This window comes from Anoplophora glabripennis, unplaced genomic scaffold (assembly GCF_000390285.2).
Source record: "Anoplophora glabripennis isolate ALB-LARVAE unplaced genomic scaffold, Agla_2.0 scaffold354, whole genome shotgun sequence".
Lineage (NCBI taxonomy): Eukaryota > Metazoa > Arthropoda > Insecta > Coleoptera > Cerambycidae > Anoplophora > Anoplophora glabripennis.
The window spans coordinates 388,570-415,626 of NW_019416649.1; the positions used below are offsets into that span (position 1 = coordinate 388,570).

The following is a 27,057-nucleotide window of genomic DNA, read 5'->3' on the forward strand; positions in this document are numbered from 1 at the left end:
ACTGTGCGCGATCACAGCCAAAATAACCGTAACATGTCGTACTTTACGAGAAGTAAACTTTGATCGTTTTTGTCGTCAAAAGTTTCTTGTCTTATTTGGTTCATACAGGGTGACCCACCAGGAATCGCCACTATCGAAATCTCGGAAAATACCGATCCTATAAATCTGAAGATTAGGCAACCTAGCAAACGCAGTAGGGCCAACACACCTAAAATATTTAGAACTTTATGGCACTTCTCGTTTTACCGGAAGTCGAAATTAAATCTCTTATTTTAAATGGGACACCCTATATATTATTGCATTTTCGGATTTTATGTGAAATTTGAGGGTCGCTTTATAAAATATTCCCTATATCTAGGAGTTAAATTATGGTATAAACATTTAATACTAGGTGTTTCATTTTTGCTGTTACATTTTGATAACTTCAAACAGCTATAACTTTGTTAACTTACATACAACACCCTGTGTTTTTTTACTGTCGTATGCAGATTGAAATTTCCTTTCAAGTGATATAAGCATTGTTAGGGTTGCCGTTACTACTTTTAGAGATATTTGCAATTTTCTATTCTTTGGACAGTGTTTCTTGTATCGGACCTGTTATCAAATTGGCCATGACCAGAAACACTCCAAAAACAATTGAAATAACTTGACATTAGTTAAATTAGTTGTTAAATTATTGTTGTTTGAAATAGTTTTTGCTGAAAATTTAAATAAATATGCCTAGGGATCGTTTAAATTATACTAATGAGGATTATTATTATTTTAATTTGTTTGTTATTGATGAACAATGTGCAAAACAGCAAATTCTCTACATATTCTTGAAATTACTTTGTTACATTGTCCATAAACAACAAAAAATTAAAATAATCATCATTAGTATAATTTAAACGATACCCAGGCACCTTTATTCAAATTTTCAGCAAAAACTATTACAGACGTAACAATAATTTGACAACTAACTTGACAAATGTCAAGTTGCTTCAATTGTTTCTGGAGTGTTTCTGGCCATGGCCAATTTGATAACAGGTCTGACACGAGAAACACTGTCCAAAAAGTAGAAAATTGCAAATATCTCTAAAAGTAGTAACGGCAACCCTAATAATGCTTATATGGCTTGAGAGGTAATTTCAATCTGCATACGGCAGAGGGTTCATACAGGGTGTTCCATTTAAGTTAACAATGTTATAGCCGTTTGAAGTTATCAAAATGTTACAACATTTCTGATTTTTTCCTTAAAAATTAATCTCAAAATCTACACTCTTAAGGTATAGGGAATATTTAATAAAATGACCTTTAAATTTCATGTAGAATACGAGAATGCAATAATATATAGGGTGTCCCATTTAAAATAAAAGAGTTAATGTCGACTTCCGGTATAATGGAAGTGCCATAAAGTTCTAAATATTTCAGCTGTGTTGGCCGTACTGCCTTTCGTAGGTTGCCAAATTTTCATATTTATCAGTACTTTTCGAGATATCGCGGCTATTCCTGGTGGGACACCCTGTATAGATTTTATAGGTAGAAATTGAGACATTCCAAATCAAATTCAAAGTTTACCTTTCGCTCACAAATAATAAAAAGTACGATAATATTTAAAAACTAAGTACACGTTCGAGTAACACTTTCACAATTTATATACAGGGTGTTTTGGAAAAAAATCCAGTACCATTCAAGGGAACATCCAGAACATCAAAATTTAAGAATAATCGGCTTTTGTTTTTGAGGTATATGGTGCCAAAAATGATATTTTAAAATCAAACATCTTCTCTAAAAAACAAGTTAACGCAATAAATGACGTAACTGCCCTTAATATACAGGGTGTCTGTAAACTAATGGGCGATACCTCAAGGGTAGCTTCTTTCGATGAAAATAAACCAATTTAGATCAATTTACATTTTACTTCGTTTCAATCAAGGTAACTTGATTGAAGTAACACAATTCGTTTCTGGACACTCTGTATATTAAGAAATAGAAGCCGGTTGACTTTAAGAGTTATTTACGTTTTTGGCGGTTTTATCAAGAGCGTCTACCTTTACAGAACATGCACTGTAAAAAACCTAACCTCCAAAAAGTCAACACTGAGAGAAAACTTGCTTGTACCGAATTTCAATGAAATACACAGTTTTTTGGGAAAGACACGACTAAAATTTGATTCTAAAAAATCTCTTTTGACATCCTGGATCTGAAAAACACGAGGATAGGACCACGGTATATTTTATGTTCTATAACCCCGAAATTTTGTAACACATTTCCGCAACACCCTGTACATGTCTTTTTCCACAATACGTCTAGTTACCCAAACTTATGCGAAATTTTTCTGAACGACAAATTATCACATATAAGCAGGAAACGAGCGATAAAGTATATACTTTGAAAGATTCGTGTCAAAGTACATACTTTTTGCTTTTAAAAAACTTTAAAAAAAAAACACTGAAATAAGCCGCACGTAATATGTATAAGAGCAGTAATAAAAATTATATTTACCAAAAAATACAAAACATTTAGGTATTAAAAGTGAATAGAGAATATACAGGGCATTATAAATTACCGGTACTTTTGGCACCTACCTTAGATTCTACAGTCTCACTCTTCATATTCATAGGATATTTGTATTTCTGAACTAACATTATTTTAATACAATATTTTTAAGTATTACATTTACTCAAGTTCAGCTACTGTCAATTTTTTTGGGAAAAATTTAAACGTCCGAAAATAGTTTGAATTTATAAAAGGTTAAGTCATTTTTAGAGATACATCATTTTAATAGCACTCATAGAAAAGATGTTTATGCTCTTCAAAATGTCGATCTTTGATTTTGGAATTTGAGTTTGATTTAAATCACGAAAAAATATGTACGTCATTTAGTATCATCGATTATAAAATAAATCAGAAAATATCTCTCGAAAACAATAAACATAAATTCCTAGACTCTAAAATCACTTAGAAGAAGGAGAAATTAAATATTTTTTGGCAAAAATGCTGCCTTAAGATCAGTTAAATATTTCAAGGTAGGTGACTTCATCAGCTAGGTGGGTCAATGCCTACTAGGATCCACGTATATAAGAGGTTAAGTTTCCTTTGGACTAGTCTATACTTTAGGCTATTCAGTCCGTCCTTGTCGAAACGTTTTTGGCCCTGCTTCAGCACGTCATATCTGAAATCCAATCAGTCTGGGTGAATTACATTTTTTTTTTCAAAAATCGGGCCCAACTCAAATTTGATGGACTTCAAATTAAGTAAAAAATAAATAGAACAGAACAGAATAAAAGCCATAATTTGTGTTTTTGTAGAGGTCGAGCGTTATATTGTTTATAAAAAAAGATAAAAATAACTGCCCTTTCTTCTGTTTGTAGCTTATATGTCCGAAAATAAGCCTTTAATCGACATGAGCTATACGTATCGATTTTGTTCCTGAGGAAATTTGCTACAAGGACAGGTGATGCAGCTTAACTGATCACCATAAGAGACTGGGAATGGACTGTATTACCTTTTAAAAAAAATGCGTAGGTAGGGACTTAGGGCTGTAATTTTCCTTTAAATCCGGCTTGAAGGACCAAATCTTATGATGCAGCTTAACTGATCACCATAAGGGACTGGGAATGGACTGTATTTTTACCTTTTAAAAAAAAATGCGTAGGAAGGGACTTAAGGCTGTAATTTTCGTTTAAATCCGGCTCGAAGGACCAAATCTTATGATGCAGCTTAACTGATCACCATAAGAGACTGGGAATGGATTGTATCTTCTTTTTCTTATAATAAAGTGGAAATTATGGACAAAGTGAAGTTTCTATTTTTATTTAATCTTGTTGTCAAGTACACACTCTTTTTTTCTAAATTCAGTTAAGAGAGTATTATTTTTATGTGAAAAATTCTGTTGCTTAGATATATTAATTAAATCATTTTTTAAATACACGCAATCCGGACCGCCAATTTCAAAATGGCGGCCTTCTGCAAAATTATAAAGTCGAAAATGCGAGCGCTTAAATCTTCTGCCCAAGTCAAAATATCGAAATTCGGTAAGAAAGGAAATTTGTATCGCGTTCGCGTAAATTTCAGATTTTTAAGTTGCAAAATAAAAAAGTTACATATTAACAAACATTAAAAAATCGCCGAGATAAGGACCGTCGCTACCGGTTTTTTTTTTGGTTTTTTGTTAATAACTTTTTTATTTTGCAACTTAAAAATTTGAAATTTACACAGACGCGATCCTTTTTGTCGAATTTCGATATCTTGACTTGGCCAGAAGATATACGCGCTCGCGTTCTCAATTTTATAATTTTGCAATAGTCCGCCATTTTGAAATTGGGGGTCCGGATTGCGGGTTTGAGTTTTCAGTCAAATTCGTTATTTTTATTTAATGCTGAAACATGTACATTTTTTCCTTCGCCGCTAATTTTGTAATGCAAAAAAAAGTGCGAGCTTTCGCAAAAGCCTCTTGTTATGGTTCAATAAAAAATGATTTAATTAATATATCTAAGCAACAGAATTTTTCACGTAAGAAACAAATCTCTCTGAATTGAATTCAGAAAAAAGAGCGTGTACTTGACAAGAATAAATAAAAATAGAAACTTCACTTTGTCCATAATTTCCACTTTATTATGTATAAGAAAATGAAGATACAGTCCATTCCCAGTCTCTTATGGTGATCAGTTAAGCTGCATCATAAGATTTGGTCCTTCGCGCCGGATTTAAAGAAAAATCCTACCTACGCATTTTGTTTTAAAAGGTAAAGAAGATACGATCTGTTTAAGCCAAAAATGGATTCAAACAATAGAAATCTTTTGATGGTTTGCACTCCCAGAAATAGATACCGCTGTGTGTGCTGTTTTGTAGCCACGAAGCAGTCTGAATTTAAAAAAAAAACGCAAAAAATAGACGTGTGATAGAATTCGAACGAATCGGTACAAACATTGATATAGACCATTTTTAATTGTAAGCAATAGTAGATTTTTTTACTTTAATAGTGATCAACAAATAGTACATACGGTAGCCAACATCATCCCATTCCTTACTCTCTAGTATCCTTTTACCCTTGGCTACCCTAATAGTGTGACATCATTATCATCATCACTTGGTAAGTTTATACATAGTTTCCTTTTTTTTTCTCTCTCTCTTGTCTCCATTATTAGTTACAGTCCATTCCGTACTTCATAATAGCTTAATACTTAAACACGGTCCATTCCCAGTCTCTTATGGTGATCAGTTCACCTGCATCATAAGATTTGGTCCTTCGAGCCGGATTTAAAGGAAAATTACAGCCTTAAGTCCCTACCTACGCATTTTTTAAAAGGTAAAGAAGTTACAGTCCATTCTCTTATGGTGACCAGTTAAGCTGCATCACCTATCCTTGTAGCAAATTTATAGCTCATGTCGATTAAAGGCTTATTTGCGGAGATATAGAAGCGAAAAACAGAAGAAAGAGCAATTATTTTTTACTTTTGTTATAAACAATATGACGCTCGACCTCTACAAATACACAAATTTAGGCTTTTATTCCGCGTTTTTTTTACATAATTTTAAACCCATAAAATTCGAGTTGGCCCGATTTTTGAATCAGGCATGTATTTGGTCTAATTCGCCCGGATTATCATGTTAGATAAACCAATCTGTTTCATGTAAGGGCGGAGCTAAACAGTCCCCATCCCTCTCCTCTTGAGGATATCCCGTCTCTGCTTACCTGTTTGGACTGGGCTTGTCCTTCTTGTGCGTCAACATGGTGTACCTGGCTATGGTGAGGGGATACCTGGAGATGAACAGATGGTGGTACCTTATCCTATTCGACATGTCGTCGTCTTCGCCGCCCCAACCCCAAAACGAATTCGAAAACCCGTTGAGGAGCTTGAAGTGCTTTTTACTGATGGCCGACACGCCGCCGAATATCGCGGGATACGGCAACCTAAAGAAGAGCAGAACGTGTATACCTCTAGAAAGAGGATAAGGGAAATTGAACTCACATATACTTAAAAATATCAATGGAAATTGTACTCACTTATACTTAAAAATATCAATAGCCACGCTCATGTGCCTCGGTTGTTCCGGGCAAGTGTACAGATTCCTGTCGTCCTCAGGCAACAAGTCGATGTCGTGGAATATGAAACAGTCGAAGTCCCGTAGGTTCAGCGCCTCCTTGAAGCCTATGTTCATCAGCATCGCCCTGTTGAAGGGCCCGTCTCCGTCCTGCTCGACCACGAAGATGGTGTAGTCCAGCTGTTGCCTCTTCAGGTAGGGATGCATGTGTTGCAGGAACAGGAGTAGGTGTTCACCCCTGCACCTGAAGGGGATCACGATCGCGACGCTCTTCAGGACCCTGCAGGATTCCGGCTGCCAGTGCCCGCCCGGCTTCAACCAGGTGAAGGAGTGTTCCAGTTGCTGGACGGTGGGAACGGCAGATTTCACCACTGGGATTCGGCCACCTGAAGAAGATGGTTAAGTCAAAACTGGGGTGTTCCTTGATTCAAATTGAAGCAACTTACGTAGGTTTGAGGAAACGTCGTCTGGACACAGAGGGAGGAGCGTGGAGTTTAAAGTTCTCGTGGTAGAAACGTTCTCGAATTCAGTGGTGGAAGATAGATCGAAGACGCCGGTCAAGTTGTTCAAGCTGTGGGTCAGGAATGGCGGTTCCGTGACGATGTAGTTGAAGTACGTGGTGAAGTTGGAGCTCTTGGTGGGAGAAGATGAGTTACTGATAGCTGTGGTGAAGTTGTACATGTTGGTCTTGTTGTTCTTGAAGAGCAGGGTTTTCAGAAGGGGTCCGTAGGTCTGCGGTTCTCTCCCATGATTTGGCAATCTGAAAGAGATTTGTTTCTGTTTGATGCCTACTTCTGTTAAAGAAATAAGACTTAGATCTCCATTAAAATGTCGTTAACCCTGGTACTCACTTGGCGGCGTCGAAGGAGAGGCCCGATTTAGTGTCCGAAATTGTGTTGAAGAAGTATTCCAGCAAGATGAAGATCAGTACCACAACGAATAGCCCCTTGTAGGGGGTTATCGGGCACCAGGTGGGCATCCCCACCTCTCACCTCTTCTGCAGCATGGTCCTCATTGCTTTGATACGCATTTTACGTCTGGATGAGTCTGAAACAGCAATTTTTATTTGAATTTCAGCCACCATCTGGTGTCGCCGACCTCGCAAGCGAAGTACTTTGGAACAACGGAACAACCCTTAATTTAACTTTGAAAATGGAAGTTGAATGTTTTTGAAAGGCTTGAGAGGCTACTTTCTAAATTTATATATTATAAAAACTTCATTACGCTGAAATATAGCACATGGATTAAGTGTGTTATAAAGATTTTAACAGTAAAATAAGGGATTAGTACATACGTCTGTAAATTATCATTCACAAAGATAAATATAAATTTAAACTATATTAGTCTAGTCTTATCCACCATTTGTAAAAATAACAGCACAATTTGAAATATTATTTTATGTAAAAATTGGTATTCCCACATTTCTCTGTTATCATCTGTCTTCATTAAAGTACGATAATGATCTTTAACTATGTACGTTAATAACTGGTCTAAAATAAACGGAACAAATAATTAAGTCACCGTCAAATAATCATCAAACCTGTGTTTAACCTCAGAAATTATTAAATCGCCTGTATAACGTAACATTTGCTGGTATGGCGAACGCCAGCACGATTCCGAACACCCAGTATCCACCCCGTACAGTTATTAATTGACTGCCCAAACGTTTGACGTCCTGCATATTGATTGAGTGTTATTTCTGTTAGATACTTCGTAACTATTAGTTGTTTGAAGTCTGTACTAGAAATTGAACGATGGCGTGTTATTCAAAGTACGGAAAATATCAAATGTCGATGTAGCGACGGCTCGCTGGGGACGCATTACAAAAATGCGTTTTTTATGTTGTTTGTCTGGCTTATGTTAATAACTGTGTACATTATCTCATCATCCGGGTGGGCGTTGTTTCGAATTCAAAGCAATAGTATCTTCGAAAACGTTAACGTTACTTTTTTTATTCATGTAAATATTTGATGTAATTGTCATAATACTGGTCCCAAAAATTCACCGATGTTTCCAATCGAGACCGCGAAGTCGTCAAAAGTTGTTTCCAAGATTTTTATGATTAAGTTATAGCTTAAATCACCTAAACTTCCGGAAGTACGATCACCTTGAAAATATTTTAACTTGGTAGGTGCCAAGGTCCGTATTACACCATCACAATTTCAAAAAAATCCTTCGAGCGGTTTCCCAGACATCCATCGATGGAGTTCGTGGTGGGACACCGTGTATATTGTTTATATATTTTATCCCGTTGTATATTTCACGCCTTCACATACAACGTTCTTCCTTTGTCTCGGGAGAACTCCACGACCCTTTCCTTTGATATAAAATTAGAACGGCACATACCGTGTTTAGCTTTCTAATCACAATGACATGTTTATCCAAGCTACGTACGCTGGTATAATGTTTTCGAATTAGCTTCTAATGTGGGCAATAATCATAAGTTCAACAAAAGTAATTAAACAAATTTGTTTGTTAAACAAGCGCCGTTAAGCAGAATGAGCAATATAGGTTACATAATTGCTAGTCTGGCTGACGAAAGCGAAAACAAATACAGGGGTAATTAGAAAAGTCGACGGTGACGTTTTTGTTTGCTAAAATAAATTAAATGCTTAGTAGCCAGCTGTAAAACTGAAACAAAGAACATAATTTTTGACGTGAGTAGAAACGATTAAATAATTTAGGAATAGAATCCAGTATGGCTATGGTTAACTCATGATTAAAAAAATATTCGAGGGTTTTGTTACAATGTGGTTAAATTTAGCGAAACCATATGCAAATTTTACTATTTAGTCATTATCATTGAAAATTTTTCATAGAAAAAGGAAGTTTTTTACTTTTAATAATTTCCTATGATATCATAAATTCATTGCGGTATTCGATATACAGGGTGTCCGGTAAGTACCTCCTAATCTCTCGGGAGTGTATAGGGGAGGACAAAATAAAACTAGTCCTTCCTATAATTTTTTTTCCTAATGTGCCCCCTAACGGAGTTATGGGGGGTCAAGGGGTACCTAGAAATTAACGTTTAGGGTTATAACTTTGAAACCACCCTGTAAATTTTAATAAAATTTTCCGTACGTTGTATTACACATGGAGCTCTACGATTTGATGCTAAAATCAACTTTTTGCTATTATCAGGTGTCCAGAAACGGACTGGCCCTATCACAATTTTTCTCAAAATTTTGACAGAAGTAATTTTATCAAACTGAAAATATTATTATTAGATACTCTGAAGGTTTTTCTTTAAAAATGGTACTCTTTATTTATTTCGAAAAAATGAACGGTTTGCGAGATAAATCGGTTTTGAAAAAAATTGGTAACAAATACAACAACAATTAAAATTTATTTTTTTACAATAAAATCATTCCCGCTAGTGCCAGCCTACAGATTCACCATAAACATTTACTGGTGGTGAATTAAGGGAATGAATAATGCCGTTTCTTGTAAAATCAACATCTATGACCAAAATACATCTACAAATTATTATTGCTCTTGTCTCCATGGAGTTCTTTTCTATTGTTTTCGTTGTTAGACCCTGTTGATTTTAAAGTACTTGTCAAAGGCGCGTGACAGAATAAAAATTCAATTTTATTGTGGTATTCGTTTTAAGCCGTTAGAAATAACATTTAAAAATGGAAGAATATTCCTGTGCAGAATATGCTGATATGCACCTAATTTATGGGGAAGCATTATGCAACTCCGTGGAGGCAAGAAGACTTTATGAGGAAAGGTTTCCGGGTCGACATTTGCCGAGTCCAAAAACTTTTGAAAGAGTTGATCGTAGTTTAAGAGAAACAGGTAAAAAAAAATAGTGAAAAACGTTAGTGAAACTAATTTCTTCCGAATCCTTTATTTAGGAAGCTTTTTGCCACGCCGTGGTGGAGCAGGAGCCCCGAGGAGAGTACGAGACCCTCATGTAGAGGAACAAATATTGGAAGACGTTGCTAATAATCCTTCAAATAGCATAAGGAAGCTTGCGGCGCAAAACAATGTTACAAAATGGGCTGTACATGAAACTCTGAAAGAACAATTGCTTTACCCGTACCACATCCAAAAAGTACATGCTATGTCTCCAGATGATTATCCAAAAAGACTTCAATACGCCAATTGGTTTTTACAGCATCATATTCGGAATCATAATTTTGGTACATCTATTTTGTTCACCGATGAAGCAGGTTTTACAAGAGACGGCATAATTAATTCGCATAATCTACATGTCTGGGATGAAGAAAACCCTCACGCTTTAGTTCAAACTCGCTACCAACAAAGGTTTATGGTGAATGTGTGGGCTGGCATTATCGGGAATCATTTGATTGGTCCATTTATTCTGGAGCAAAGACTTAATGGTGCTCTTTATTTGCAATTTTTAGAGGAAAATCTAAATATTTTGTTAGAAGAAGTGCCCCTTCAAATAAGAACTGAAATGTGGTACATGCATGACGGTGCACCACCCCACTTTGATCGTTTAGTACGTCAACATCTGACGAATGTTTTTGGTGATCGATGGATAGGTCGAGGCGGACCTGTATTATGGCCACCTAGGTCGCCCGACCTAAACCCATTAGACTTTTTTCTGTGGGGTCATTTAAAAAATAACGTTTATTCAACACCCGTAAATAGTAGAGAGGAACTTCTGCTGAGGCTAACACAGAACTGTGACCATCTCCGCAATAATCACGGAATATTATTTCAAGTGCACCGGGAAAACATTCGTAGGATTAGAAAGTGCATTGAAGTACGGGGTGCTCATTTTGAACATCTACCGAAGTAACATTTAGGTACCTTTGTTCATTGTTGAATGTTCTTTGTTGCATGTCTTGTAAGTAAGTTATTTTTCAAATGTTATTTTTAATTGGTCACTACTTGCTCATAAAGTATAGCCAACCCGTTCAAAGATTTCTGGACTTGATAAAGTTAAAGAAATTAAATGCATGAAATAATATGTAAAAAAAATAAATTTTAATTGTTGTTTTTGTTACCAATTTTTTTCAAAACCGATTTATCTCGCAAACCGTTCATTTTTTCGAAATAAATAAAGAGTACCATTTTTAAAGAAAAACCTTCAGAGTATCTAATAATAATATTTTCAGTTTGATAAAATTACTTCTGTCAAAATTTTGAGAAAAATTGTGATAGGGCCAGTCCGTTTCTGGACACCTGATAATAGCAAAAAGTTGATTTTAGCATCAAATCGTAGAGCTCCATGTGTAATACAACGTACGAAAATTTTATTAAAATATACAGGGTGGTTTCAAAGTTATAACCCTAAACGTTAATTTCTAGGTACCCCTTTGACCCCCCATAACTCCGTTAGGGGGCACATTAGGAAAAAAAATTATAGGAAGGGCTAGTTTTATTTTGACTTCCCCTATACACTCCCGAGAGATTAGGAGGTACTTACCGGACACCCTGTATAAAATGTGTAGTCGTTATTGCCAAAAATGAGATTATTTAAGACAACTGGCTGAAGTGAGACTGTTTTTTTTAAGAGTAGGACCACGGAAGACCGTCGTTTGGAAATAATTGGTTTTCCATTGCCTAAAACGCCTCGCTTGCTATGATTTTTTATATTTTTATTTTTCAGAAAAATATGTAAGAGGTTGTTCTATAACAGACAGCAACAGCAAGCATTAGCCTAAGTTTCGTCATTCTATATCATACACTGTAAAAAAATTTCACTAATATTTCACTCAATTTTACTCAATTTCTGTCCACATCCGATTAAGTGAAATTTTCACTCTATTAGTATGGGTACAACTAAGTGAAACTATTGCATCAGAAATCAGTGAGTTTTACTCAAATCCGAGTTATTGCTAACTATCATTTGAGCGACTTTTGACTCTATTCTGAGTATATAAAACCAATTTAGAGTTGACGTTGATTTTTTCTCTAATATGATTTAAATGTAACACACACAAAAAAGTTGTCTGTACTTTTCATACGACGTATGTTATCCGTAGTATTTTTGCCTCCTGATCACGAATCAGGTGTCAGAATTGAGCTATCACATCACATGAATTTCCTAACCTCAAAAAAACAGGTCAAAAGTAGCAAAAATTCACGAAAAAGTGTTTCAAGGTTATTCTATCAAGCTTGTATTATTTTAAGTTTCACATTTGCAATTTCAGTACAAATGTAATTTTTTTTTTATATATATTTAACTTATATATTTTATTTTTTGGATTAAACTGTACGATAGGAAGCCGCAAATTTCGTCCTGGGACACCTGATTTCTAACTACGCCATTGCCGTATAAGCTCACACCATGTGTCAGTTCATTTAAGGGTCACTTTGTATAAAATAAAAGAATGGCAGATTAGTAACCACGAGCGTGTAATCAAGATTGCCGTTATTAATTAATAATCGCGACCTTCGTTGTCGAAAAGGCGAGGTGTGTAACAGGGGCGTGCGCAAAATGGGTGGGTCTACAGGCCAGAACAGTTATTTTTTATGCTAGATTTCGCAATCGAGTATCATACAACATTTTTTCGAAAACTATTTCTTCAATGGTGTAAAACTACAGGGTGTTCCATTTACAAAAACATAAGTTAGGCCTATATCCCGGACAAAAAGAAACCATGTTTCCGTGATCGCCCTGTACCCTGTACATCGTTTGTTTCTTTGTATAAGGTCATGGCAAACTTGATTCGACTACTAAAACTAACCGCATACTTTAAAATATTTTATGCGCCAGTTAAATGCTACCTTTGTGCTCAATCAACTATTTACCTACTTGGGTGTTAGTAAGTTTAATAAAGAAGTTACAGTCGATAAATTTACAATTTTATTATGGAATAACACGTTTTCATACAAGTGAAAGCGTAGATTGTTGCGCAGTTGTTTTTACGGCTACTGCAAAACCAAGAAGCAAAGTTGTCATAATGAACTGAATTTTGTCGAGTCAATTGTCGTAGTATTCGAATTTCATCCATGTTTCTAAAATTTCCGAAAAATCCCCCGTAGCAAACCTTGTCGTCCACGCATGCCCCCAATTGCCTAGCCACCGCCTACAGGAAGGCATCAAAAATTTCCATCATACTTTTTTGAAACTCGAAACAAGGCAAGGGGGCTACGTTTACCAAAATAATTTATAGATCAATAACTTCTTGGAGAAGGGCAATTCAAAGAAGGGTGTGTTTCCAAAGCATCAATTTCCCGATACCGAAGCGGATTCCCAACTTCCCAAGTACCACGCAGTTCAACAACCAGTGTCGAATCCTGGTCAGTACGATCCAAATTTTTATATGTTTGTCCTATGTGCAGATGTTATGTCATTCCAATTAATACTTCAATAAATCGCACAAAAAAATCACAAATTATTATTATTATTCATTTCTTCTTTTAGTATCTGTAGCCAATGAGCAATCACTGAAGTTGCAATTACTTGAAAATGTTAAAATATACACAGTGTCGCGTAAAAAGTTGTGCAGCTGTGGATAAAAAAGGGTCCCGAACTCAAACGATAAAAATGTTCTTCATAAATAGTGATAAGCAATCGCGGTCGGTAACTTTTTAATGTCCACAGCTGTACAACAAACTCAAGCGCTGTTGCCGGTTCTTATTGACGCCCTGTATAAGTAAATATATTTTTTATGAAGGACAATATGAGAAATTATTCTCCTAATATTATTTTAGCCACACTGATTTGTTCCAACGAATAATTGAAAATTTAGGGATCAGGGGTGTGGAAATTCCCAAATAGGGTCTTGGTATAGGTATTAGGTACTCGGATAATAGAATAGAATTTTCTTTCCTCCTTACTTATGTCAATAATTTGTGAGTCTTTGTACTTCTCTTTGCTTTTTTTTTTAAATAATACACTAGGCACAGAGATTAAGGGATATTAAAAATCCGGGTGATTTTCAAACTTGTAACTTAGAGAGAAATGGTCGTAGAGAGAATTAAAAAAAAGGAAATTGAAGCCTCAAGTGTCTAGTTTTCAGATCTGCAATTTAAATTTTTTTAGCTTCAGCAGTTTTTGAGTAATCATAAGAAAATCAAGGGAAAAAAATTTGTAAATTTTTGCTTTTTTTAAAAAAAAGCCTATAGCCTCTTTTAGAATCATGAACGTTTTTTGATGAAGAAAATATGGATTATTGCTAAAAAAACATTTTTAACTCAAAAAAATTAATAAAAAGTGAAAAATTACTTACATTGATTTTCAACAAAACGACAAATTTAAACATTCCGGGCACTAGGAAAAAATTTTTTTGACGTCCATACGCCTTTTTTAAAAAAAAGCAAAAATTTACAAACTTTCTTTCCGTTGATTTTCATATGATTACTCAAAAACTGCTGACGCTAAAAAATTTTAAACTGCAGATCTGAAAACTATAGTAGGATCGTATTCGATGCAAAGTAGAGCAAAAAGTTGTCGGTCTTTTATCAAAGGAAAATCGTGTCGTCATTTTTAGGAGGCGTAAGATAAATCATTTCAAATTTAAAATGAAATTCAATGTAAAATCTGAAATACCGCTGCATACGCACTGTGTTCTGGTAGTAGCTGTAGTCGCCCAGGTGCATCGAGTGTACGAACTGGTCGGTTATACGTCAAATACTAACCTGTCGAGCTTTGCTGTCAATTAGAGAACGCTTCCAAAAAACAAGTAAACAGTGGCGCGTACAGAGGTCAAATGTAGTACATATGTGGAATTTAGGAAACAAATTGGATTTATAATAAATTACATTTAAAATAAATAGTTTATGAGAACAAAGGAATTTTTGTTAGGAACAAGGGTGATAGACCTGAACTGATCCCCTCGTCCCTTCATAATGTATAAAGAAATTATTCAATTTGTAAAACCCTTAAAAGCGTACTTCATTGGTTCCCTTGACAGGCAATGATTTATTACTTTGCATCGAATATGATCCTACTATAGACACTTGAAACTTTTTTTTAATATCCCTTAATGTATAACTGTGCCTAGTGTATAACAGTATACCTGAAACAATAACCTTCTATTTCAATCGATTTGAAAAAAAAAGACGAAAATTGTACACAACGTTGCAGTTTTTTCAAATCTGACAACTAATCTTTTCACAATTGTTTCATTCGGAGCATTACTTCTACCAAAAATTCTCAGCTACACACTCTCTGTACTTGTAAAGAGTACCTATATCGCACTGCATAGTTCAGGTATACTCATACTTTAAAAATTTCTTTTTGCCTAATACACCACCCTGAAAATAATATAATAAACATAGGATAGCGCAATGCGATGCAAAAGAATGTTTTATTTTTCTAATACTGTACTAACAATTGAAAATATCCCAAGTTAACCTTCACCTACACCCATACAAGTTCTGTTCTCCAGAATTTCGATTTCATAAACAAACTAGTACAACTTGTTATTCAATTAATTAGTGTTATAAATTGAAATTTTGGCGAAACGCACCTCAACAAACTTGAAAAACTGCATAGTAAGTATAAACATTAAAAACACTATGCAGAACAACTTCTTAGAGACACAAATACAAGTGATTGCATATCCCAGAACGATAAGTGAAACTTGATATTAAATTGATATAAGCTGCCCCCTGTCGCCCTGTGTCACGGCGCTCATGTACGAGAATCAATTGGGTTAATTTTGGCCGATGATGCTCAAGTTCAGATCGACGTGAAAATTAAATAACTGGATTTGTAAGGAATTTTAATTTAAAAAGGTAGTAGTAGTAGTTGTAGCTTTTCAAGCTGTTTACAGTTTAAAAGGTTGCCTTTTTACTAGTTTTGCTGCTAGAATAAATTATTTGGGGAGTTAAATATATGTAGAGGTGTTTCAATATCTCATGAGCCGCGAAATGCGCGAAAGGCGTGGCGTATCCGCATAATTCTTCTAATAAGCACGTTGTGAAAACATTGACTCAGAACTAGACCATGTGCATCATTACAAGTAGAAATGAACTAAGGCGCTCGGACGTCAATAAAGTCAACTGGCGAACGTTCGTTATATATACAGGGTGCGGCTAAATTAACTATATGGTGTAAAAAAACTGTAACTTTGCTTCTTGTGAATATTTCATGTATTTTTTTTCTATTTCAGAAATTGGGAGAATATATAAAAATGGAACGCTATACAATTGTGCAAAGAACTAACATTGTTTTTCTATTCCTTGAAAATAATCGTTCGATAATTAATACTCAACGTGCATACAGAAGATTTTATGGTGTAAGAACTGCTCCAACGGGTCCAACCAGTAGTTCATTGGTGGATAATTTTGCTGAATTTGGGACTGTCGAAGATTCAAGACGTACGGGCAGACCTCGAACTGGAAGATCGGCCGAAAATATTAATGCTGTGAAACAGAGCGTCTCAGAAAATCAGGAGACATCAACGAGAAGACGATCTGCCCAGTTGCAGCTTTCTGACCGCACTCTTCGGCGAATTTTGAAACACGATTTGCACCTCTTCCCTTACAAAATCCAACTAGTCCAAAACTAAATCCTGAGAACTTCGCATTGCGCTTGGAATATGCTAGAGCAGTTTTAAATCTCGTTGATCAAAATGAAAACTTTTTGTCAAATTTAATGATGACCGACGAAGCGCATTTTCACTTGAACGGTTTCGTTCTTGTGAGGCTATCTCAAAGACAAAGTTTATGTGAATAAGCCCCAAACCTTGCAGCAACTATAGGACAACATTCAAGAAGAAATTGATCGTATACCACAAGAAACACTCAACAAAGTTATGGAAAATGCTATAAAAAAAGCACATTTTTGCGTTAGAGAAAACGGTTCTCATTTAATTGACATTAATTTTCATAATTAATGTAAAAAAATAACAAAATAAATTTTATTTTTATCATTCAATTTTCTGTTTTTTTCATTTCATTCAATATTTATTTAAAAAACAAATCATATAGTTACTTTAGCCGCACCCTGTATTTTTATTGCTTAAATTAAAATAATAAAGAATAGGGCATTTTATTACGATATTTGTAATCGGATCAAAGGCTTGTTTACGCTACGAGAGTTCGAGAGAGACTGTGAATAATAGGTGTAATGTTTTTAGGACGTAGAATAATTTAGGCGACGGTCGGAATTATGTTTCTGCGCATATGAAGGTCAAAGCTCATAAGATTTTAAAACACCTCTACCATCTTATGGAGTTATACCGGGTGTTTCATAATGCATGGGATGTACCTCTGAGATATTGGTCTCTGAAGATGAGTGTTAAAGCAGTGTGAGCAACTAAACTTAGCAGTATGACGGGAAATTTAATTTTAAACATTTTTTTACCTTGACAAATTTTTCGAAATAATAACGGTTTTTGAGAAAATCGGGATTTTGTGAAAGAGCATCGCTACTAATTGAATCGGACAAAAAGTAAAGTACGCGGTTTTACGACTATTAGGCTATGATTTCATGTGTCATTTTTGACGTTTACAAAAAAGTATCAAGAAAAAGCAATTTCATTAAATTATTCTGTTTTTAACATATTAAAAAAAGAGTAACTTTACAAACAAAACTTTAACAAATTCTGCTTTAACCACATGAATTACCGATATCGTTAAGTAGCACTACAGTAACTGTTGAAAATGGCCGCCATTTTCTCTAATTCATAAATTTACCCTCCGCCGAAAATAACGCGCAATAACTGTGGATCATTTTTTATGGCATTGCATTTATTATTTATACGATTCCATAAATCAGCTTCAGGTACAACCGGTGTAAAATAAACACATTCTTTTAAAGCCCCCCAGAGAAAGAAATCACATTTATTCGGATCTGGTGATCTTGGTGGCCAATTTTCAGGACAATTGTTTCTTCGTCCTATCCATCTATTTGGAAACTGCTAGTTCAAGAAGTGTTGTACATTAGCACTAAAATGCGGTGCATGAACCACATTTGACATCTTAATTGCAAAGGTAAATCCTCGAGTAGTCCAGGGAGAGTATTTTGTAAAATAAATAAATAATTTTCGCCATTCAGCCGGTTTTGTAGAATAACTGGCCCAAGCAAATAACTTCCGACAATACCAGCCCACACGTTTATTTTAAATTCATTTTGAAAATGGAGAGGAATTATTGCATGTGGATTTTCATCCGAATATTCATGGAAATTATGGAAATTTGCGATTCCTCTTCGAGTGAAACAGGCCTCGTCCCTAAAAAGAACCTTCTCATGAAATCTAATACCCTGATGCAAAATGAAATTACAAAAAGTTAGTCTTTAGTTTAAGTCGTCTTGGGGTAACAATTGTTGGATATGACAAGGATGAAGCAGATTACGTCTTATAATTCGATTGACCGTGGCATGTGGTATATTACTGAATTTATCACTATAGATGCTAAATATTATGTACAATAACACATTAGTTTCCACAGTCTGTAACTCCGTTGTTTTTCAACGAATCTTGAAGATTTTTTTTTTGGAAATTTTTACGCCCAAAATAACCACAGAAATCGATAGAGGAGTCGATTTTAAGTAACAAATGTTATATAAAGTTTTTTGGATAATCCAATACTTTTCGAGTAATTCGTCATTTACGAAAATGTTGATTTTTTACTAAAAAAGTGCTTGTTTTCGGACCATTTTGCAAATAACTCTGAAACCATTGGATTTAACGAAAAAGTTGTAATGAACAAAAAGAAAGGTAATAAAAAAAAACAAATCTAATTGCATTATTTTGTTTTTCTCTAACTACAATATAAACCGAATTATGGATTTTTAAACATTATTATATGTTAGCTAAAAACTAAATTAAAACCAGTTAACGTTAAATAACGCCAAAACCATAAATATTAGGAAAAAAACTATTTGATACTTTTTTAAAGTACTTTGAAAAACCTTTAAAATGAGCCGTTTTAAAGGTCTTTAGAATTAAAATTAACGGAAATATGATCGAAATAACATGATACTAATTTTTTTTAAGAAAAAATTAATAAACAAATCAGTGCCTTTGACGACAGAATTAAAATTAAATGCAATACATTTACAGATTTCTTCATTTATGTTTTAAGAATATGTTCTGGCTCACTTACAAAGCATGATTTCGAAAAAAAACTTAATTTCTGAAAATATTAATTTTTCAAAAAAATATACAAGAGTAAAAAAATGTAGTTTTATTTTTGCTGAAGATTTTGCTTTACTTTTTATTCCTCTAAAATTAATATTAATCGAGATATCGCCATTTTAAATTATCATATGAATGAGGGGACCACCCTTTTCGAGCCCTTTAAAGTTTAAAGTTTAAACCCTTCAAACTTAAAAATGAGGACCTTAATCAACTATACATATATGTATTTAGTATGTGTATATTCGAATAAACCAGTACTATACTATATTATAACTGCTATATTATAATAAGGGAATAATTATTGTTTATTTAATACCAATGCACATTTAAAATGTTTCTACTCTTTCAATAATATTTTTCCACTTTTATTTTCGAAAGAAGGGGTATTTTTCAAGGGTTGAAACGTTGCAATCGACAAAAAAGATTTTTTAATCAAATCAATTTTAATTTGATAAAAATGCATGATTAAAACGTTTCAGGTTGAAAACAATTTTTTATATTATTTTCATCCAAAGGGGTGGTTTTTAAAGGTTTTTCCGAGTTGAAAAATTGGGATACATTAAGTTTCATGTTAGATAGCACATGAAATTACTCATACTGCACAAATAAAAAAGATTTGATTACATAAAATGCTTAAATATTTTTTCTTTTTTTTCCAATAAGGGGTGGTTTTCACCCCTTAAGAACAAAAAGCACACCTAGCGCATATATAAGTTTTGAAATGGGGGGTAAGATGAGCCTAATTCTAAATTTTGAGAAAAATCGATGCAGTTATAAAAAATTCGGAGGTATTACTATATTTTCAGCTACAGTAACTGGGCTAATGCCAAAACGTTCTGGTAATAATAACGCAGTTTATAAATGTTTAATTCAAAAGTCATAAATAAACTTCTTCTGTTTATAACTTTTGATTTAATCAATTTTTTTTGACGCTCGAGGGCTAGTTTTGTAGGTCTTTTGAAGACGAAAAAAAAGTACTTTACTGTTTTCTCGTGGAAATGAACGGAAAAAAGTTATAAGCGAAAAACGTGAATTTGCGTAAAAATTATACAATTAACCAGCCTGTAAACAATCTTTTATGACTGTGGAAACTAATATGTTATTGTACATAATAATTTACCATCTATAGTGATAAATTCAGCTTGCCGAAACAAAAAGTCGCGAAATGGTCACTTCCCAGCTTATTTTCCTGGCCTACTTCACAAAACCCCAATGTCAACTTTTTCACGAAAGAAAATTTTGCTTATTGTATCAAAAACCGTTATTTTTTCGAAAAATTTGTAAGAGTAAAAAAAACTTTAAAATTAAATTTCTTGTAATACTGATAAAATTATTAAATAATTGGCATACTGATAAAAACTAAATTCACTACTGTTCACATAACCTCAAAGTTCAAAAAAGGCTGTACAAAAAGACACGCTTTATCAGTTATTCCAATATGGAAAAATCTGGAATTCTCCTTGAACTTTTACCGGGTTGCATGCTATTAATTTTTCTCGGGTTTCTCGCGAGGGGAAATAATCAATATGCTGTAACACGTTATTAATGATACCTAAGGATTTAAATTTATAATGGATTCAGGTTTTCGCGTGATGATGTCTTTCCACGGACGCCTACTAATATCTTTCTTTAATGTAACAGCTTTCAGAACTCCCCCCCATCTGATATATGTAAACCGCAAATATTCCATCGAACAGAATCGACGACAGTTCGAAACGGGCACAAATATTTTTTGTAAAACCTATAAAATCTAACGACAATCATAATACTACTAAAAATTCTTGATCAAAACGACTTCGTTAAATATTTGAGGTTATGTTCGATTACGACTGGCTTGTTATCATATACACACATAATTATTATTTAGGAAAATTTGGCTTTGCTTTTTGACTAATTGTAACTAGCCACGCCAAATTCTAGAGAAAAATAATACAGATTTCCCACGAAGCGAATTCCTTGTCCGTTTCTCGATTTTCGCGTCAACTTACACCTGGAGAGATCCTAATCTTAAACTTTATTAATGTAGAACAAGTTTTTCTAAATTTCCATTTAACCGAAAGCGACACGCAACAAAACAGTCACGAGTTTAATTATAAGTTTAATTAATTTAATGTGATAATGTCATCACCATGGGACAGGTATGGATGAAAAACACAATAAAAGCAACATAAATATAAAATTTGTCGCATGATACGCACCTAATCCCCTACATCCCTTATTTATTCGTATGGAGCTGATGACGCGTAAGTAAACCGAAATTTGGTATAATATTTAAAGGATGTGACAAATTTGAATGATTTTCCTACAAATTTGCTAACAAAACTTATACTTTTCCATCTTTCGGCCGGTTTTAGTGACAGTAAATGGTTCGTCATTGCTCGGGCAGTGTGCGCGGTCCCTTACCGTGTCGACAATTCAAAATGATGGAAAAAAGTGAAAAAAAACAAAAATTCTATAATAACTGGACCTTTTATTGCTAAAAAAACGCGTTTTTGTCGAGGGGCGATCCGCTAAGGAAAAAACGTACGAAGATTACAAAATTTCTGAAATCTCTTGTAATGTATCTGCAGATTTCAATATCGATTAAAAAAAATTACAAATTTCAAATAAATAATCAAGATTACAATATCTTTCAACCGATTACAAAACATTTCAGGAGATTTCAGAGTTATTTTAGTAGATTTCAATGATTATTTAAGATTTCAATAGGATTATTCGAAATTAAAAGAAGATTTCAAAATTTCTTAATAATATTTCAAGGAATACGGGAAGATTACAATAAGTTTTGAATGTCCATTTGAACAAAAATAATTGAATTAACTTCAACTGTCATTCATTTCATTCATTAACAGTAGTGCTTTGATTAAGAATTTCCAGTATCATTTTTACGCAAAAATTGTAACATTCTGATTAAGTTTTTGTTCGAATGAACGTTAAAAACTTTTTGTCATGACAAAAATGATAACGCCATTTTGAAAGTAGGTAAGTATATATTTTTATTGAAAGATAAAAATATAATAATCCAATAAACTAATAAAAATAAAAAAATAGAAGTAACATAAAATAAACATTTTCCCAAAAAATAAATAATAAGAAATATTTTAAGCTTTTATTAACACTTGTATTTAATACTTTACCTGTATACAGTGTATTTAAAAAAGACGCGGCAATATTTAAGGGGGCGATTGCCCAGATCATTTTATAAAAAAAAGTTCCTATAAACATACGTCCGCAAACGCTTCGTTACCGATCTACAGAATGTTGAAATTTCATTAAAAAAACAGTAAAAATTAAATTTCTCCAAAACCTCTTGATATTATAATGAAATTTTAGGCCTGTCAATAGCTATGGCAGACGCGTACTTTGCAATACAAAACGATTTTTTAGTCTTACCAGTGACTAGCTATTTTTAATGAAAAAAATAGGACCCCGCTGGTTTTTCTAAAAATATAATTTTTTAATTCCTTGTTCAATTATGAAGAAGAAAGCTTTCCTCAGATTATACGCACCGTACGTCACACCGTTATTGAGTAAAAAAATAAAAAACATTTTATTGCGCACCTAAACCCAATGTTGTTTTAATTGAGAAATTTAAATTATTGAACAAAGAAATTCAAATTATCAAATTTGATTGATTTTTGAAATGTGGTACATACTGTTGTTTGTAGTAGGTAATAATAAGGGGCTGCGTTTTAGAGAAATTTAATTTTTACTGTTTTTTAATGAAATTTCACATTCTGTAGATCGGTAACGAAGCGTTTGCGGACCTATGTTTATAGGACTTTTTTTATAAACTGACCTGAGCAATCACTCCCTTAAATATTGCCGCGTCTTTTTTAAACACACTGTATACAAGTAAAGTATTAAATGCAAGTATTAATAAAAGCTTAATATATTTTTTATTTATTAGTTTTTGGGAAAATACTTACCTACTTTCAAAATAGCATTATCATTTTTGTCATGACAAAATGTTTTTAACGTTCATTCGAACAAAAAACTTAATCAGAATGTTACAATTTTTGCCCAAAAAATGCCTGATACTGGAAATTCTTAATCAAAGTACTACTGTTAATGAATGAAATTAATGACATTTGAAGTTAATTCAATTATTTTTGTTCAAATGGACATTCAAAACTTATTGTAATCTTCCCGTATTCCTTGAAACCTTATTAAGAAATTTTGAAATATTCTTTTAATTTCTAATAATCCTATTGAAATCTTAAGTAATCATTGAAATCTACTAAAATAACTCTGAAATCTCCTGAAATGTGTTGTAATCTTGATTATTTATATGAAATTTGTAATATTTTTTGAATTGATATTGAAATCTGCAGATACATTACAAGAGATTTCAGAAATTTTGTAATCTTCGTCTGTTTTTTCCTTGGCGGATTGCCCTTCGGAACACACCAATCGCACCATATAGGTTTCTGTCGAGGTTTCTGTGGCATTCTTTGGAAAATGAGGTAGGGGGGGGGGCGTTGTACAACGACTACATCGACGAAATTCATTAGCTGATTACATAGATTATAGCGAAGATTACAGATAAGATTATGTAGATTACAGATAGATTACATATATTACAGATAAGATTACGTAGATTACATAAAGATTCCAGGGCAAACGTACGAAGATTACATCAGCGGATCGCCCCTCGGTTTTTGTAATAGAATTGTTGACTGTTTACTAAAGCTTGTTTGTTGCGTTGCTATCGTTACTAACGCGCCAAAATTGATCAAAATATGTGCAGTAAATTGTACATGACACACCTGTCAAATAAATTAATTTTCTTTTCGCGTTTTTAGTAATTTTTAGACTGTGGTTTACTGTTGTTGTAAGTTTTATTTGATACTCGACTGCGATATTCTTTTGCATTTTCGAATGATTTTTTTGCTCACAAACTTCCATTCTCGAACGCAAAATAGCAAAGAAATTAATTTTCTATGCAAATTGCAAGTAAATACATCTATTTTGGGGAAGCATACGAACAAAATAAAAATATTTAAAAGATACTAACCTGGAATTGAAAATAAATGGACAGGAACCAAACTATTTTAGGCTTGACATTCCTTTGATATTAACAATAACTGATACTATGTAAGTCGTATCTAATCAACTAGCATGAGGATACAAAAAATTACAAGCCACTGAAATTGATGTACCAACTTACCACTTCAATGTCGAAACAGAAACAAGCAAAAAAGTAACTTAAGTACACATTTAATTAATAAATATATAATTTCTTAATTTGTTAAATGCCAAATACGAAAAAATATATCCAGAATAAGTTCTTAATATATACAAAAATTAGTTGCAGTTAATGTAAATATCTCACAGGGGTCAGATAAATATAAATGACATGGAAATAAAGAAATTAAGTGGAATGCACAGATAACGCAGCAAGATATGGAAAGGTCAAGATATGTCAGTTACACATACCGACAAAATTTTTAATTAGGAATCGGGCTATGCTTGTCCAAAGGTTTCTGACAGATCCGAATCCGATCAAAGAATTGGTTCATCAAATAAGGTTTTCGAGATATCCCAACCTAGAAGTGCGAAAAACCGGTTTCTTCGCTATATTTGAGGTTATGTTGCATCACGAAGTTGTGACATCTGAAAGTACAGAGCATGTAGACTACAATTATCTTACCAAATTAGAGTGCGCTAGTGTCCCACATACTCCGAAATAGTAAAGGGAAAATAATAAAGAAAGCGATAGTTTGAATTAAAAATCAATCATGCCGTTTTTGTGATCTGTTAACAATTTTAAAATAAATAATGTTCAGAATCCATTTTAAATCTTTCTTCTCCGAGAAATCTTCTGCCGAAATTGATTTGTTTGGAGAATTCGTCGATATTCGAAGTATATTGAGTCAACAAACAATTTCTCGGAGAGGAAAAGCGATTTAGAATTACATCTTGATATAACATAACCTCAAATAAAGCAAAATAACCCTTCTAGATTAGGATATCTCTAAAACCGCATGTGATGGAGCAATAATGAGGTTGGATTTGGATTTCGTAACAGTGTCTTTTTCCACAAAAGCCACGAACTCAAAAATAATTCCTGTTTTCACGAAATTGTTCGAGAAATCAAGAAAAAATCAGGAATTTTTTTAATGTTTATATTTCTCTATTATTATTTTTTACCCAATGTGCATAAATAAATGCCAAAAGTTACAACAGAAACTCGGCAACAGCGTACGTTTGCCGAGTTTATTATTTGTAAGTTGGCAGTCCTTGTCATGTATACATAATGCTATGTGGTCGCTCGCACAGTTGATTGCTTTAACCTATAAAATGTGGGATGAAGAACAGAGTTGGTAGAAAGGCAAATTGGTGACCATAAGAAAGTCTGAGTGCTTGGTGCTTGAGAATTAGAACAGAAAATAGAAAAAGCAGGAAAAAAAGCTGTTGAAGAGAAGATTGTGGAACCAGAACCTCCGCACACCGTTCGAGGCATCAACTAATCTATATACATAGAGATCATAGAGTACATGCTACAAAGCATGCTATTGCGCTGTTGCCGTTACTTCTTTGTGTTTATAACTTGGCGGACGAAAAGTCAGAACTTTTTATGTTTGATAATTTATTTCTCTGTGAAATGGGCGGTAACCTATTTTTTTGTTTCCCTAATCTATTAATTAATGATTCAAGTAAATGTCTATATTTTTTCGTCCTACCATTTGAATTTTTTTATCCGTGATTCGATTGTATGCATCATAGCATTTTTCATAAGAACCTGTTAAATATTTAAATTTTTGGCATTAATTACAAACAAAAACAAATCGATAAATAATTCACAGAATTTGATTTCGCACTGCAAAAATAATATAGGTATTTCAATAATACGAAACTGACTGCATTTTTTCGTAGAAACCGATCCTACTTAAACGAGCTTTGCATTATCGTTTTTCTTAATTTAACTATAACGAATTGGTCGATGTAAATGAACCATGAAAATAGGACACTACCTATTCTATTAAATTAATATTTGAGGATCGATATTGCCACGATTAACTAACTGTATATAAGTAACGAGATGTAAAATTTTGAATCTAGCATAACTACAAAGGTTTCTATCAAGTTAGTTATACAACAATTGTATTGAACTTTTGCAAATTTGAAAAATGGTTTGAAAACGTGTTTGATTTTTTCACCTTTTTAATTTTCTTTTTACACTATTTTATACCTTAATTGTTTTCTGTTCTAGATTTTGCAAAAACATGGATATTGAAGGTACTAATATTGAAGCAGATGGAAGATGGGATGGTAGGTAAGTACTTAAATTGTAAGAGTAAACAGAACCATTATATTATAAAATATATACTTCCACTCGTATCTTTAATTTGTTTAGGAATTAAATTGTTTTTCAAGGTACAACCTTCCTTAAAACATCAAATATACATGAAACAGTTTTTTTTCACCACTGGAATGCTGTCTAAAATGACTACACACTTATTGGAAAGCTCCAAAATGATTTCGGTACTAGGTATGCTTTTTTATAATACTACAAGAGCAAGACTTACCACAACGTTTACGAAAATAAAAATTAATTTGGAATAAATCCAGATGTTGTATAAAGCATACGTTTATACAAGCAGCGAGGGAATTCAGATAAAAATACTTGAAACCAAAATATTTGCACAGATCTCTAAGAAAAATGTTTAGATTTCTTCTTCGTCTAGACTCTACACTGTGGCGTTTATATTATTTAAATGCTATTGTTGAAACATGAGACAATAACTGAACTGCTATTTACATCGGCGTTCGATTGTTTCCAGTACCATGTGATTGTTGTTGACCTACCCAACCGGGGTCTGTCAGACGCTCCTTTAGAAGCGGATCGAGGGCGGTCTGGCGAGGGATGCACAAATTGGACTCACCATTACATTATGTCGGGACGAATTTAATTCACAAACAGGCACATCTTCCGGAATTCCGCACTATGGTCGGGATTTTGTAGCACACTGCAGACACTACCACCGCTCTCGGAACACTTTCACCG

At 33.6% G+C, this 27,057-nt stretch overlaps 1 protein-coding gene across 1 annotated transcript; it reads right to left on the bottom strand.

Moving 5' to 3' along the window:
• Positions 1–1,167: 1,167 nt before the first annotated feature.
• Positions 1,168–27,057, bottom strand: LOC108906931 (beta-1,4-N-acetylgalactosaminyltransferase bre-4). Its single transcript, XM_018710375.1, has 6 exons — positions 26,936–27,057; positions 6,879–7,074; positions 6,474–6,787; positions 5,990–6,413; positions 5,678–5,896; positions 1,168–3,154 (listed from the first exon to the last, which is right to left on the bottom strand). Exons 2-6 carry the CDS (start codon positions 7,004–7,006, stop codon positions 3,022–3,024), a joined length of 1,218 nt encoding a protein of 405 aa, XP_018565891.1. The 5' UTR covers positions 7,007–7,074; positions 26,936–27,057; the 3' UTR covers positions 1,168–3,021.

Coding starts and splice junctions, on each gene's coding strand:
- LOC108906931 (XM_018710375.1), bottom strand. CDS start 7,006: ATGCCCACCTGGTGCCCGATAACCCCCTACAAGGGGCTATTCGTTGTG. Junction 5,897..5,989: donor ATTGATATTTTTAAGTATAA/GTGAGTACAATT, acceptor GCTCTTCTTTAG/GTTGCCGTATCCCGCGATAT. Junction 3,155..5,677: donor GACAAGCCCAGTCCAAACAG/GTAAGCAGAGAC, acceptor ATTGGATTTCAG/ATATGACGTGCTGAAGCAGG.